The sequence below is a fragment of the Gymnoscopelus braueri genome, assembly GCF_963280865.1.
Source record: "Gymnoscopelus braueri genome assembly, chromosome: 7".
Taxonomy (NCBI): Eukaryota; Metazoa; Chordata; class Actinopteri; order Myctophiformes; family Myctophidae; genus Gymnoscopelus; species Gymnoscopelus braueri.
This window is the reverse complement of record NC_137608.1, coordinates 3,802,289-3,817,394: the sequence shown is the minus strand read 5'-3', so window position 1 is coordinate 3,817,394 and position 15,106 is coordinate 3,802,289. Positions and strand designations below refer to the sequence as shown.

At 42.1% G+C, this 15,106-nt stretch overlaps 1 protein-coding gene across 3 annotated transcripts in view; it reads left to right on the top strand.

Annotated features, from left to right (window-relative positions):
• The window catches only part of LOC308089392 (major facilitator superfamily domain-containing protein 6-A-like), a 278,032-nt gene that overhangs the window by 31,486 nt on the left and 231,440 nt on the right, over positions 1 to 15,106 (top strand). Inside the window, exon 14 of one of the 3 annotated variants that reach the window (XR_013933497.1) lies at positions 1,289 to 1,518. Coding sequence is in view for 2 of the 3 variants with exons in the window: in XM_080434084.1 (XP_080290210.1) it covers positions 1,289 to 1,396 (108 nt within the window). In the remaining variant the exon portion in view is untranslated. Of the gene's footprint in view, positions 1 to 1,288; positions 1,569 to 15,106 lie in introns of those variants that run through there. The other 2 variants (XM_080434085.1, XM_080434084.1) reach the window with 2 other exon arrangements.

The following is a 15,106-nucleotide window of genomic DNA, read 5'->3' as shown; positions in this document are numbered from 1 at the left end:
GTCTTACTGAGGGTGAGGTTAGGTTTAGGCGTAGTCTTACTGAGGTTAGGTTTAGGCATAGTCTTACTGAGGTGAGGTTAGGTTTAGGCATAGTCTTACTGAGGTGAGGTTAGGTTTAGGCATAGTCTTACTGAGGTGAGGTTAGGTTTAGGCATAGTCTTACTGAGGGTGAGGTTAGGTTTAGGCATAGTCTTACTGAGGTGAGGTTAGGTTTAGGCATAGTCTTACTGAGGTGAGGTTAGGTTTAGGCATAGTCTTAAGGTCACACACCGGCGATTATGCGAATATACGCAAAATTCGGACTCGTTCCGAATAATTAAAAGACGCTTTTTCGCTCCGCGAAACTGATGTGGACGCTTGCATTGACTTTATAAGGTTTTTAAAAAAACCGTATTTATTCGCATGAAGAATTCGCCCCGGTGTGTAAGGACCTTTACTGAGGTGAGGTTAGGTTTAGGCATAGGTGCCGTTTACACGAGGACGGTCTCTACAGAAAACGGCAAAATAAAGTATCAGATGTGCCGTCCGTTTTAGACGGTTGAAAACGCAATAAAGTGAAACCTCCTTCCAGAGTGGAATTCTTTTTAACAACACAAATCTTGTATGGGGGTCCCTGACACAAAATATTTTCAGAAGTGGGGGGGTTTGTGGACAAATACATCATTTGACATGAAGATGTTTAAGAACCACTGGTTTAAACAACATTAGGAGGAAACAAGTCCAAATAAGCAACCACACTTTAGAAACAAGCCCAAAGTCGCTTATAATAAGTGGACATGGCAACCAAACAAACAGTTCTGATAGCAAGAAGACACGTCACCGCCACCTAGCCACCTGGCATGGTATGGCATGCACACTACATCGTTTTCAATCAGTGGTGCGTCACCGTCTAAAGGCAAAATAAAAAGTGAGAACGCAACGACACTTTGACGTTTTCACTAGAGAGCGTCTTCATCTAAACATGGCCATAGTCTTACTGAGGTGAGGTTAGGTTTAGGCATAGTCTTACTGAGGTGAGGTTAGGTTTAGGCATAGTCTTACTGAGGTTAGGGTTACTCTGGGACGTCTGTAGTACACAGAAGTAGATTGACGAGCATTGTAACTAATTACTTTTCTAAGAGAGTAATAATTAAAGTATTGTGTGTGTGTGTGTGTGTGTGTGTGTGTGTGTGTGTGTGTGTGTGTGTGTGTGTGTGTGTGTGTGTGTGTGTGTGTGTGTGTGTGTGTGTGTGTGTGTGTGTGTGTGTGTGTGTGTGTGTGTGTGTGTGTGTGTGGTCTCTCGGTTTAGGTGTCTAACGGGCGGCATGCCAATGGTTACCAGGATGACGGACAACCTGAAGCCCCGCCCCACCCACAGCCGCCTGCTGACGGCCAATCGGAACCACCGCACAGCTAACAACAAACACTGACTGACCTTTGATCTCTAAAGGCCACCAGGGTTCCAAATGGACCCTTAACACTGAGAGTGTACAAATGTTTTGTATCTCTGGGACCCCAGTCCACACTGTGCAATTCTCAGTGTTAATTTAACTGAGAGTGTACAAATGAAACCAAATGGACCCTTATGGGTCCATTTGGTTTCATTTGTACACTCTCAGTTAAATTCAGAAACGGACGTTGAGAAACAGTGCTCTAGGGTCCTCCCGGGCGGGTGAGGTTCATCATCTTGCTCGAGGACACAGCAGGCTGCAGTAGGATTTGAACCGGTGGACCTCTTGGCTTCAGTAGAAGTCATTATTGTAATTTACAGCAGAGATCTTCGGGGGTCAAAAATTAGCCGCGAAAAATGAACCTTAATGGACCAAGAAATTTGCTGTTCAACGATTGGTTTCAACGTTTTTGTTTGTTTTTTGTTTTGTTTTTAATGACGGACCCAAACCTTAATTGGACCTGTGAAACTTGTTGAGAGATATTACAGAACTGACCCCGACTGTTGTTTTATATGGATCTGACAAACCCAATAATTACAATATTATTATTATTGTTATTAAAATATTGTTATCAAAGGTAAGGCAACAGATAATGGACAACTTTTGATATTTACATATACATACTATATCTAAACAACAATACCAGCTTATTTTCTTCCATAATATTATATGGAAATGACTTAAAATGAGATGTTCTGAACACTGCTTTACACTGTATTGTCAGCACTTGTTACAATATTGGCCTATAAATGAACATTGTAAATGTGTAGCATTTAAAAATCCGACATATTTGTAATGCTCTGGACATCTCTACTGTAGATGGTTAAATTGAATGTATATTAATATTATATATCCTTATATCTGTCTATATGGCATAGCAGTGGCAGAAAAAATAATGGGTTTTCTATCTGTGGCACCACTGCTATGCCCTATAGGGCAGTGGTTCCCAAACATTTGAGCTTGAGACCCAAAAGAGAAATTAAATGTATCCCCGGGACCCAAACTACTGAAAATAGCCACTACTTCTTTTTTTTTATTTAGGGAATTTCTTTGATTGTTTTTATTTTATTTATGAAATTATTTTGATACATGTTTGAATTTGGTTTTTTTAAATAGTTTTGAAATAATAATAATTGAAAACAAAACATAGGAAATAAAAAATAAGGGGACATTTACTCACAACCCGTAAAAAATGACCCGCAACCCGAACTGGGGTCTCGACCCACTGTTTGGAAAACACTGCCATAGGGAGTTCAGGTGAGTTTCCAGGGTGGACTTCCTCCTCTCCTGGCATCACAAAATGCTCAACTGAATGTTGGGGGAAGATTTAGCTATTCAAACACCTTTTTTCCAACATTTATAAAGCATATTCCTTGTTTATGAGAATGACAAATTATGACATTTAAGTACGGTTTCTCCAGCATCTGAATATCCAGCATTTAAACTGATCTGTCGCCCTGCCTTTAAAATGCTGTTCTACCAGTAGACGACAGTGACGGGGTGCTCCATAATGGAATCTGCCAACAAGAGACAATTACGTTATTATTATTTTTAAGTTATTTTGGGGGGCTTTTCTTGCCTCCATTGATAGAGAACAGGTAACAGGGGGAGAGAGTCAGGGAGTGACGTGCGGCAAAGGTCAGCTGGGCCTGGGAATCAAACCGGTGACTCTCGTATCCGGCATCAGAGCCCATTGTTGCTGTTGGGCAGAAACTTCTTATTTCCACGTTTAAACTTTTTTTTATTTTTTTTTTACGTAAATTAATCCCCTACTTTTCCCCTACTGTGTCAAAAAAAAGTTCTACAAAAAAACTGCCGATCTACAAGCTCACAACGTGTTGAGCTTGTACATCTGTTTGTTAACGAAGTTTTTTAAACTCAAGGCGATTCTCAACCTGCGAGCCGGGGCCCACTGTTTGGCCGCGAGGATATTGCAAGTGGACCCCCCAAATAATTGGCAAAAAACTAATATTTTAATGATAAAATAACATCAATATATAAAAAGGAATGTAACACAAAATGGTATGGTATTTTTGTCTTTAAAACCTTGGAAAATGTGTTTTCATTGTGATTCCGCACCGATGCATATTATAGAAACGTATTCTACGTTGGTTTCATTGATCCAAGTCGTAATACAATCGATTGATTGATCATTACATTCAAATCAAATAACGTTAATTTATAAAGCACATTTAAAGACAACTTTCGTTGTACCAAAGTGCCGTACGGAGCTTGCATCACATTATCTGACCACAGTGGTCAGATGGGTGGGCCACGGACGCTTTCTCGATTTTCAAGTGGGCCCTGATCCAGAAAAGGTTGAGAACCCCTGTATTAATTAGCTTTCTTAACGTACAGTAGTGAGATTAGAAGAGACCGGCGAATGTTAGTATATCAGCAGTTCTAAATGTTTGACCCGGGGGCCACCAGCCGTCCCTATGGACCCTTTCGGGTCTGTAACTCAGGAGAGTGTACAAATGGAACCAAATGGACACAGATCCAGGTCACCTGATTCGGATGTTATCAATGCGTTGAATGGGACATTATCACGTTTTATCAGACCATTGAATGGGCGAAGTAGGAGACATACTGACCTACCCGCGATTTATCACACCATTCATTGGGTGTTATCAGGACATACTGATCTACCAACAGAGATGACTTATATAAAGTCACGTTTCGGTTTTGGACCATGACGGAGGCACGCAGTCTGAAGCGAACTGGAGCCACGAGAGGGACCACCGAGCGAGCTAAAGCGAGCAAGTTGCCATGCCGAACGTTGCGACGTTCGCTTGAGCATACTAAACGTCGTCCGAGTTCTATACCGATATAGCCTGGCTCCACCCCCTGAATTGTTTGCCTCGCATTCAGGGTCTGGTGACGCTGTCGAAGGCGGGTGTTTCTCGGTTGAAAATCTGTACGACGAATCGGGATCGGGATAATCCAGTATGAACCAATTGCCAAAGAGTCCCACTTTGGCCACGCCCCCATCTCAGAAATCGGCTGCAATGAGAGGGCTTTCAGACTGAATAATGGAGTGAAACGAAATGAAAATTCAGGCTGAGTGTCAGGCTAATACTGATAGGCACAGAATCGTAAATCGTGTTGTGGGGACTGCTCTGCCTCCGGGTAGGTCAGTCTCTCCTGATTACGCCCTCAATGAATGGTCTGCTAAATCGCGGGGAGGTCAGATATCGCCTACTTCGCCCATTCAATGGTCTGATAAAACGTGATAATGTCCCATTCAGTGCATTGATAGCATTCGAAGCCGGTCTCCAGGTATCAAATGGGGATCCGTGGCCTAATGCTTATCAAACTGGGGGTCCTTGAAATGAAAAAGTTAGGTTTTAGAATCACTGGAACGCCAATCTACACTGTAACAATCCTGTACACTCTCTGTGTTACAGACCCATGAAGGGTCGTTTTGGACCTGTGGTGGTCCCTGGACCCCACATTGAGAACCCACGGTCTTGTATGATAATAGTCTCTGTGCATAACTGTGGTTCCCTTTTCCAGAAGGTGGCATAAACATTTCCTTTAACCCATTAAGACCGGGAACGCATCTGTGTCATTTTAAGATTTCTTTGGCTATTCAAAAATAGCAGATATACAAGCTCTGCTAAAACATTTTTTAAACGTGGAACATTTGTGCAAATCTTTGAATATATTTTTTTTAAAGCGAACATTTGTCAAATATTTTGTTCCAGGGACCCCCAGAAGTAAAGATTTGAGGTACAAATGTTCGCTTAAAAAATATAGATATTGAAAGATTAGTTTTTTGAATAGCCAAAGAAATCTAAAATGACAGAGACGCGTTCCCGGATTGGGGAACGGATGTACGGGTCAGTTTGTCATCATAGCTTCATTTGATCGGCTCGGCAGCAGATTTGAACCGGATCATGAAGGTGTCGTGTGATTCCAGTTCAAATCTGCTGCTGAGCTGTCAAATGAAGCTGACAAACTGACCCAGAACAGGAAATGTTCCATGCTACCTTCTTGAAAAGGGAGTCATGGTTTTCATCTCACGTCTCTATTTATTATTTATGCCGTTTGTTTGTATTTGCTCTTCAAGCTACTCGACTGATGCCATGTAAAAAAAAAAATCCATTTGATACTAAATCCTTGATCTCTGCTGTGTGATCATTAAATATGTGAGCTGTAACCACTCAGAACTCGCATTGTAAACACAATTACAAAGACTGGAAATGTTTTTCCCAAGTCTGGATACACTGGTGTCTCTTCAGGTCACTTAACACATTGAAACTCTTGTCACAGAGAAAACAGCAGAAACGTTTTTCTGCTGTGTGGATCAGTGTAAATTTCATCGAATAAAACTATGACAAAAGAGAATCCGTCAACCTCCTTTTTTTCACTGACGAAAACTAAATAAAAACAAAATAAAAACTAAGCTATGCTGCGACGCGTTGTGAGCTTGTAGATCAGCTATTTTCAGCATGCAACCAAGTGTAAAATCAGCTATTATGACCACATCAAGGCCCGCCAAAATATATTTTTGTCAACAAAATCGACTGTATATTTAGTCGACTAAAATCTTATATTTAGACTAAAACTAAATATTTCAGATTTCAAATGACATTTAATTTAAAAGTCTATGACTAAAACTTACAAAATGAACCCTGGTGTGGATACGCTGGTGGCTCTTCAGGTTAGATGATATGAGCTTATAGATCTGCTATTTTTGGGCGGTGTAGCCGCCCCTATAAGTGGGGTTGGGACATCTCATTAGTATTAGTTTCCTGCACTGTGATTGGCCCAGCTGGCCCAGTTAGCTGTACTGTGATTGGCTGACTCTATTCAGCACTGTGATTGGCTAGCGAGACACATGATGACATTAATAACCTATAAATAAGATTATGGACTTCCAAAAATCATTTTTTTTTGGAAGTGAGCTTCCATCACTATGATGACCAATAAAGATTATTTTCAATAAATGTATTTCTTTTTTGAAGTGAGCTTCCATCACTATGATGACCACTGTGATGAACACACCGCCCACTTCACACTGGGTGTGATTTTTTTTAAAGAAATCTTGAAAATGTGTGCAAATCATTGAATATATTTTTTTTTAAAGCAAACATTTTTAACTCAAATCTTTGCTTCTGGGGTTTCTACAAATGTCTTCTAAATCCTATAGTTTTATTTTATTTTATTATTACTTATGTTGCTATAATAGTATAAAGTCAAGGACCACCCAAAATTATATGTATTTGGCCGCGGACCCCCCTATCTCAAAATATTTTGTTCCAGGGACCGCCAGAAGCAAAGATTTTAGTTAAAAATGTATATACATATTCAAAGATTTACACACATTTTCCACGATAGCAGATCTACAAGCTCATAGAGCGGCACTCGGTGCCGCGCTATGAGCTTGTAGATCTGCTATTTTTGAATAGCCCAAAGCAATCTTAAAATGACACAGATGCTTTCCCGGTCTAAATGGGTTAACTCCTTCCAATTTTCATAGATGCTGCATCACTGTCTCCTTTTGAAACATCAGCTCACACGTGACGTGTGTCCCTTGCCTCACTCTCTGTTATCGGTGACAGCCCGGTCATTACTCTGCCAAAGAAAGACCACCTCGGGCCAGGTGTCTTTATTTACTCTTTGAGCGTGTGTGGTGATGAATGCTCTCATGCTTGTGTGTGGATGTTTATGTTTATGTTTATGTTTATGTTTATGTTTATTAAAGGATCCCCATTAGAGACACATGAATGAGCCTCTAGTCTGCCTGGGGTCCTGAACAAAGAAAATACAATACAAATGTACAACTAAAAATACCAAAAAAAGTTATAAAATAATAATAATAAACTATTTAAAAAATGAATACAAAAAGACAGATTAACATTATATAATCTAGTTCTATTGACCTATATGCTGTACATACACTGGTGTGTCTTCAGGTGATTTGCTTGACTGAAACTCTTGTGACACTGTTTACAGATGTAAGGTTTGTCCCCAGTGTGGATACGCTGGTGTTTCTTCAGGCACTTAAGGAAGTGAAACTCTTGCCACACTGTTTACAGTGGAAAGGTTTTTCTCCAGTGTGTATACGCAGGTGTATCTTTAGGTCACCTGACTGATTGAAACGCTTGTCACACCGTTTGCAGTGGAAAGGTTTTTCTCCAGTGTGGATACGCAGGTGTATCTTTAGGTGACCAAACTGATTGAAACGCTTGTCACACCGTTTGCAGTGGAAAGGTTTTTCGCCAGTATGGATACGCTGGTGAGTCTTTAGGTTATCTAACCGAGTAAAACTCCGGTCACAATTTGTGCAGTGGAAAGGCTTTATTCCAGTATGGATACGCTGGTGTTTCTTCAGGTCACTTGAGAAAATGAAACTCTTGCCACACTGGTTACAGATGTGGGTTTTCTTTCCTGAGTCTGGGAAGACTGGGACCGGATTCCTTCCAGGAGAGCTGGTCCATTGTCAAACATACTGCTATACATGGACTGTGATGGGGACGGAGTATAGGGGTCTAGTGGTACTAGGGTGTGGCACTGGCCGGGGAGTTCTCAACCAGGGATGTCTGGCTTTATGATCCAGGAATGTTTATGACGTGACTTTCTTTCTATATCTTTCTATATGCACTCCGATAGTATCTCTCACTCTGTGCTGGTCCCTTCTCTTACACTGATGTACAGGGAGGCAGTTCCACACCTTGTATAAAGCCTTGTATAACCATGCATGCCTAACAACACCAGTTTTCGCAGGCACCGTTTGCAGGTCATGCACCGCCCTGAATTGGGCACGTTCTTTATTAATGGCCTCGATCACCTTATTTGGAGAGAGCCCAGTTATGCACTTTGGGATCTCTATATATGGGGATTTGCGTATTTACAGATATTTTGGACAATCGCTGATCCGACTGACTTCACATAGATACGCACACACATGCACCGGGCACCACGAAGGGTTAATCCGGTCTAGGGCTGCAACTACAGTATACCAGTAAGTTTTAGAAAATGTGTTTTTGGTGCTGTTTTTGTTCTTATGTTACCAGAAGCTGCTCCTCTGGTGTTGTACCCATGTTCAGAAGTCATTTGTATGGTGAGCCAAGCTAGACGGCTTATTGGTGGTAATAATGTTCCGCAGTAGCATTAGCATCTGTTCAACCATTAGCCAGACGAGCCGCTTTATTCTGAGCAACCTGTAATTTTTTCAAATCAGATTTTGTAGCTGACGAACAGATTACAGGGCAATATTCTAAATTGGATGCATTTGTACTTGAGCACAACAAACATTATCGTGCACACTTCTGTGCCCTCTTGTTTTAAATGACAAAATCATTTTTGTCATGTACTTATGTGGGCTTATTCATTGGGTCCTAAAGTTCATTCATTAGATACTAGGGCTGCAACTACCAAACTGTTATTCATAATCAATTAAGCTGTCAATTATTTGTTTCCATCATATGTTTAATCTTTCTATGTGATTCATTTCGGGTACAAAATGAGGGTAAATGCTCATAGAGAGTTACTGTATCTGAACCAAAACAGACATCTTGAAATTGCTTGTTTACCAAGCAGTAAAAAAAAAATAAAGAAACAAAGCACATGCAGCCATTCACATATTAGATATTTTAGCCCCAGTCCAATGGATTCAAATGCTGGCCGTATTGGTTGTCCATAATGTCAGTTTATCTGTCGGTCCATCACTTACCAAACAATGTACGTCGGAAACTACTTGGCTGTACAGCCGTGGAATTTGCAGAGCACCTTTATGATCCTGTCCCCTACTGATTTGGGTGACCCAGTGGCCTTTCCTCTGGTGCCACCATTATGTTTGCAGTCTGCTACTACTCTGTTCTTCCTCTACACAGAGTCAAACAGAACACAGTGGAGAGCAGAGCAGAGTACAACCGAACAGTGTAGGAGAACAGAATCAAGTAGAGCAGAGTAATGCTATGAATTAATTAAGTGCTGTGTACTTTCCTGGAACGTCCAATTTGCATGTTGGCCTATATAATACAAAAGCATGTACACTTAAAGGGGTAGCTCACCCAAATAATGACTTATTTTCTATCAATTACACAACTACACCATGAAGCTTTGAATTCATGGAGATTTTTTTCTTTTTGTCGCATTCCTAAACAAATGATTTGATGACCGGCCATTGAACAGACAGACAGACAGACACACAGACACACAGAGTGAGGGATAGAAAGAGAAAGACAGAGGGGCAAGTAGAAGAGGAAAAAGCAATATGAAAGTGTAAGTGAGATGCAGAGAGAGGGGGGGGAGAGAGGGTGCAGGGGAGGTAAACGGAGAGATGTAGTGAAATAGAGAAGAGTTGCTCCGTCAGGAGGCCGTCTCATACACTACTGTGTCACATCATCATCAACTGGATGGCTTCCAAGCTCAAGACCCACACACTGAGACCGAAACTCAATCCCCGACTCTTTCGTGAACCTGCTCCCTCTCTCTCTCTCTCAATTTCCCTCATGCTATTTCTCCCTCTATCACTTTCCTCTCCCCCTCTGTCACTCTTTCTATTGAATGTAAACAATGTGTGGCATGACCGCTACCACTGAACGATATTATGCAACAATGGGAAACCAAAAACATAGAAGAAAACTAGAAGGTCTGCATTCAGCAGACTGCATAGTACCTCTGCCGACACATTATGCAATGGTCATTATACTCCAGTTCCACCTGAACCAGAACGTAACCCCTGTCCAAGTTTTTGGGCACGTGGTAATAAGCTAAATAAATAAATGAAAGGTGTGCGTACGTGCATGGCATGCGTGCTTGTGTGTGTGTGAGCAGCAAAGGATGCCGGCTTGCTGTGCGTTCATCTGCCGTACCCAGAGCCTTCACTGTGTTAGTGATAATATAGTCTCTATCGGGTGGAAACCTCCTATGTCCAAAACTGTCGCTTTTCAGGATTCAATTCACAAACATCAAAAGTACCAGATCTACAAGCTAAACACGTGTCGCTGCGCGTTTCGAGCTTGTAGATCTGCTACTTTTGATGCTTTTGTGTGACGCTGTAGTATGATCAAGTAGGGCGTTAATTTACTAAAAAACACAAAAAGTTAGAATATGGAGATAAGAGGTTTCTGCCCGACAGCAACGATATGTCTCTCTCTCCGTCACACTCTTTCTCCCTAAGCTTTTCTTGCTCTCTCTCTCTCTCTGTCTCTCTCTTTCTCTCTTGTTCCTCCCTCCCCTGACAGTTCTCTTTTACAGAGAGGTTTCTGCTGTGAATGGAAAACCCGCCCACCAACACCTACTGAATACAACAGTCTCCTATGTGGTGAAACAGTAAGCTTAATTCAATTTCACACACACACACACACACACACACACACACACACACACACACACACACACACACACACACACAGTAGTATGGTCTTTCTCCGGTGTGGAGACGCAGGTGTGCCTTCAGATGATCTTGACTGAAACTCTTTTCACACTGCGTACAATAGAAAGGTTTTTCTCCAGTGGATATGCTGGTGTTTCTTCAGGTTAGATGATGAGTTGAAACTTTTGTCACACTGTTTACAGTGGAAAGGTTTTTCCCCTGTATGGATACGCTGGTGCGTCTTCAAGTTACTTAACTGACTGAAACTCTTGTTACACTGTTAACAGTGGAAAGGTCTTTCTCCAGTATGGATATGCTGATGATTCTGTAGACCAGATGACTCAATAAAACTCCTGTCGCACTGTTTACAGTGGAAAGGTTTTTCTCCTGTGTGGGTACGCATGTGTGTCTTCAGTTGACCTGACTGACGGAAACTCTTGTTACACTGTTGACAGTGGAAAGGTTTTTCCCCAGTGTGGAGACACAGGTGACAGTTCAAGTTGTATCCCTGAGATACATGATTTACTCACCTCACTCTGCACCATGTCATCCAACATATAGTGATAATTGGTGATGTGAATATTCATGTGAACAATCCCTCCTGTCGTTTTGCAACAGAGTTCCTGAGTATGCTTGAGGGTCTTGGCCTGCAGCAGCATGTTGAGGTTCCTACTCACAACAAGGGACACACTCTTGACTTAGTTATCACTGACTCTGTCCCTATTAACAACCTGCAGGTCTACAGTCTGGGTGTGTCTTACCACAAGGTGGTCTCAATGGCCTTGACATTTCTGCTGCCCCCTACTAGACCTAAGCGTCAAATGGTTTTCCGAAACTGGAAAAGCATTGACCCAGCCACCATGACCATGGATCTTCAGCACATCTCCTTCCCAGCCTCTGCATCAATGGATGAAGTAGTGGAGCACTATAACAAATCCTTGAGCAGTGTTTTTGACCTCCATGCTCCTGTCAAGACACGTGAGGTCAGATTTTCACGATCCGCCCCCTGGTTCACAGAAGAACTGCGGAAAATGAAAAGAGCTGGGCGTGTACTGGAGCGGCGCTTCAGACACTCTGGGCTCACTGTGCATGAACTGATTTTCCGTGAACACCAAAAGGCCTATTCCAAGTCCCTTAAAGATGCTCAGTCTCAGTTCTACTCCAACCTAATAAATAAAAATCCTGGCAACTCTAAGCAGTTTTTCTCCACCATAGACCATCTTCTGAAGCCACAATCATCCTCCTCAACTGAGGCAACTGAGGAGCAATGTAATAATTTTATTGACTTTTTTCGCATTCGCTCTCAGATGCCCAGCTCCTCCCCTCTGTCTCCTCCTGTCACCAACCCCCTGCCTGGGAGTGTGCCATCCCTCTCATATTTCACTGAGGTTCAGCAGAGCCACATGGAGAAAATCCTCAGCAAAATGAAACCTTGCACGTGTGCCCTGGACCCCATTCCCACTGCTCTGCTCAAATAACACATTCCCATCCTCAGTCCTCTCATTACACAAACTGTCAACCTCTCCCTTCAAACTGGTCATGTCCCAACTGCTCTCAAGGTTGCTGTCATCCGTCCCCTTCTCAAGAAGCCCACCCTGGACCCGGAGGTTCTAGCCAATTACAGGCCTATTTCCAACCTGGCCTTTCTGTCCAAGGTGTTAGAGAAGGTGGTTGCCTCTCAGCTCCAAGACCATTTCAACCACAACAACCTTTTTGAGACATTTCAGTCAGGCTTTCGTACAGCCCACAGTACTGAAACAGCTCTGCTGAGGGTGACAAATGACCTGCTGATGACAGCCGATGACGGATCACCATCACTCCTCATCCTACTTGACCTAACCGCTGCATTCGATAAGGTGGATCACTCTATCCTCCTGGAGGATCACTAGGAGCCTCCTAGTGAGACATATTCAGTCCTATCAGAAAGGTAGGACTGAAACCACTTGAGTGCAGAGTCTGACAGTCCAATGGTGGTATGTAGATGCTCCAGGAGGATAGAGTGATCAGGGTGCAAGTCCAAACTGCGCCCCGTCACCTGTGGTGTCCCGCAGGGGTCAGTTCTCGGCCCCCTCCTCTTCATAATTTACATGTTACCCCTCGGCAGTGTCATCAGCAGACATGGAATGTCTTTCCATTGTTATGCTGATGACACACAGCTGTACATTAAAACTGCCCCCACCCCCTCTGCAGCTATTTCATGTCTCACTACCTGTCTGGAGGAGATAAAGGCATGGACAAGCAACAATTTCATGTCTCACTACCTGTCTGGAGGAGATAAAGGCATGGACAAGCAACAATTTCCTTCAGTTAAACAGCAACAAAACTGAAGCTCTCCTTGTTGACACACCACACCAGGTCCAGTCATGCCCCATATCTCATCTCACCTTCGACAGTCAGGTCATCCCCTTCTCATCCTCAGTCACAAATGTAGGTGTTAAATTCGACCCTCACCTGACTTTCAATGACCATATAAAATATCTGTGCAGAACTGCATTCTATCATCTCAAAAACATCTCCAAACTCCGCCCCCTTCTAACCCTGTCAGATGCAGAGAAACTTGTCCATGCCTTTATCTCCTCTAGACTGGACTACTGCAACGCACTCTTCATTGGGATTCCTGGCAAAAGTATTCAGAAGCTGCAATACATCCAAAACAGCGCTGCCAGGGTCCTAATGAGAGTGCGTAAGCATGATCACATAACACCGGTCCTATTTTCACTGCACTGGCTCCCTGTTTCAGCTAGGATCGACTACAAGGTCCTGCTGATCACCCACAACTGCATAAATGGACATGCCCCTCCCTACCTACAGAAATTAATTAGGCCCCCACAAAATTCCACCCGCACCCTCAGATCTACGAGCAGATTCCTCCTCGATGTCCCTGGTACAAATCTACGTACTATGGGTGACCGGGCCTTCTGCTCGGCAGCGCCGCGCCTGTGGAACAGCCTTCCTATTGACTTGAGAGCACCACAGACCCTGGACTCTTTTAAAATAGGCCTGAAAACGTTTTTGTTTCAGAGGGCATTTTCGTGTTGAATTGTTGTTTAGTCACATCTGTTTTTAAATCCTGCTTTTTAACTTTATATGATTGATGATGTTTTACCATGTGGCACTCTGAGATTCCTTGTGAATGAAAAGTGCATTACAAATAAAATGTATTATTATTATTATCAGACTGAAACTCTTGTTACACTGTTTAAACAGTAATGTTTTTCTCCAATATGGATATGCAGATGTTTCTGTAGACTACCTGTCTCACTGAAACCCATCACACTGTTGACAGTGGAAAAGTGTTTCTACTGTGTGGATCAGTGTTAATTTTGTGGAATAAATAAATTTATATGACAAAAAAAAATGTTCGTCGCCTACCTTTTTTCACTGACAAAAACAAAATAAAAACAAAGTAAAAACTAAGCTATGTTGCGACGCGTTGTGAGCTTGTAGATCTGCTATTTTGTGCTAAATGTGCTATCAAAATTAACACTGGTGTGGATATGCTGGTGTCTCTTCGGGTTACATGATGTATTGAAACTATTGTCACACTGTTTACAGTAGTATGGTTTTTCTCCAGTGTGGAGACGCTGGCGATTCTTCAATTTACCGGCCTGACAGTAACTCTTTTTAAACTGTTGACAAGGTTTTTCTCCAGTGTGGATATGCTGATGTTTTTGTAGACCAGCTAACTCAATGAAACTCCTGTCACTCCTGTCACACTGTTTAGTGTGAATACGCTGGTGTTTCTTCAGATGACCTGACTGACCTGAAACTCTTGTCACACTGTTTACAGTGGAAAGGTTTTTCTCCAGTGTGGATAAGCTGGTGTGATAAATTGTGAATAATTATCAGATAAATAATAATTATTATTATTAAATAAACTAAGAGGATTTTACTGTGCATCTTTTGATGTATTATTCAAGGCAGCAGCCATACAGTGGTGATACTGTACTGAGCATGACATCATGACATCAGGTATGTACAATATGAATGTTTGAATGTATATATATCTGTTCTATTTTTCAATAATAGCAATAATCGCAATTACAACCATAGTGTGACAACTGATGACAGCTTACTGTAAACGTACCGCAATCATAGGTGTTAAACATTAACTGTCACATTACTGACTACCAAGTGAATGACCTCTCCAGGTGCAATTGGTGGCAGATTAAATGCACACATTGCATTTGGCAATACAGTGGTGATATGTTTATTTATTTGATATGGACGTCACAATTACATTGGACAAAACCAGATGCATTGTTTACAGTGCTAATTTTCAACACCTGTCCACAGGAAGCTTTTCTAAAATAGAGTAACACCAATCTAAAACCCAAGTAGGTACAAA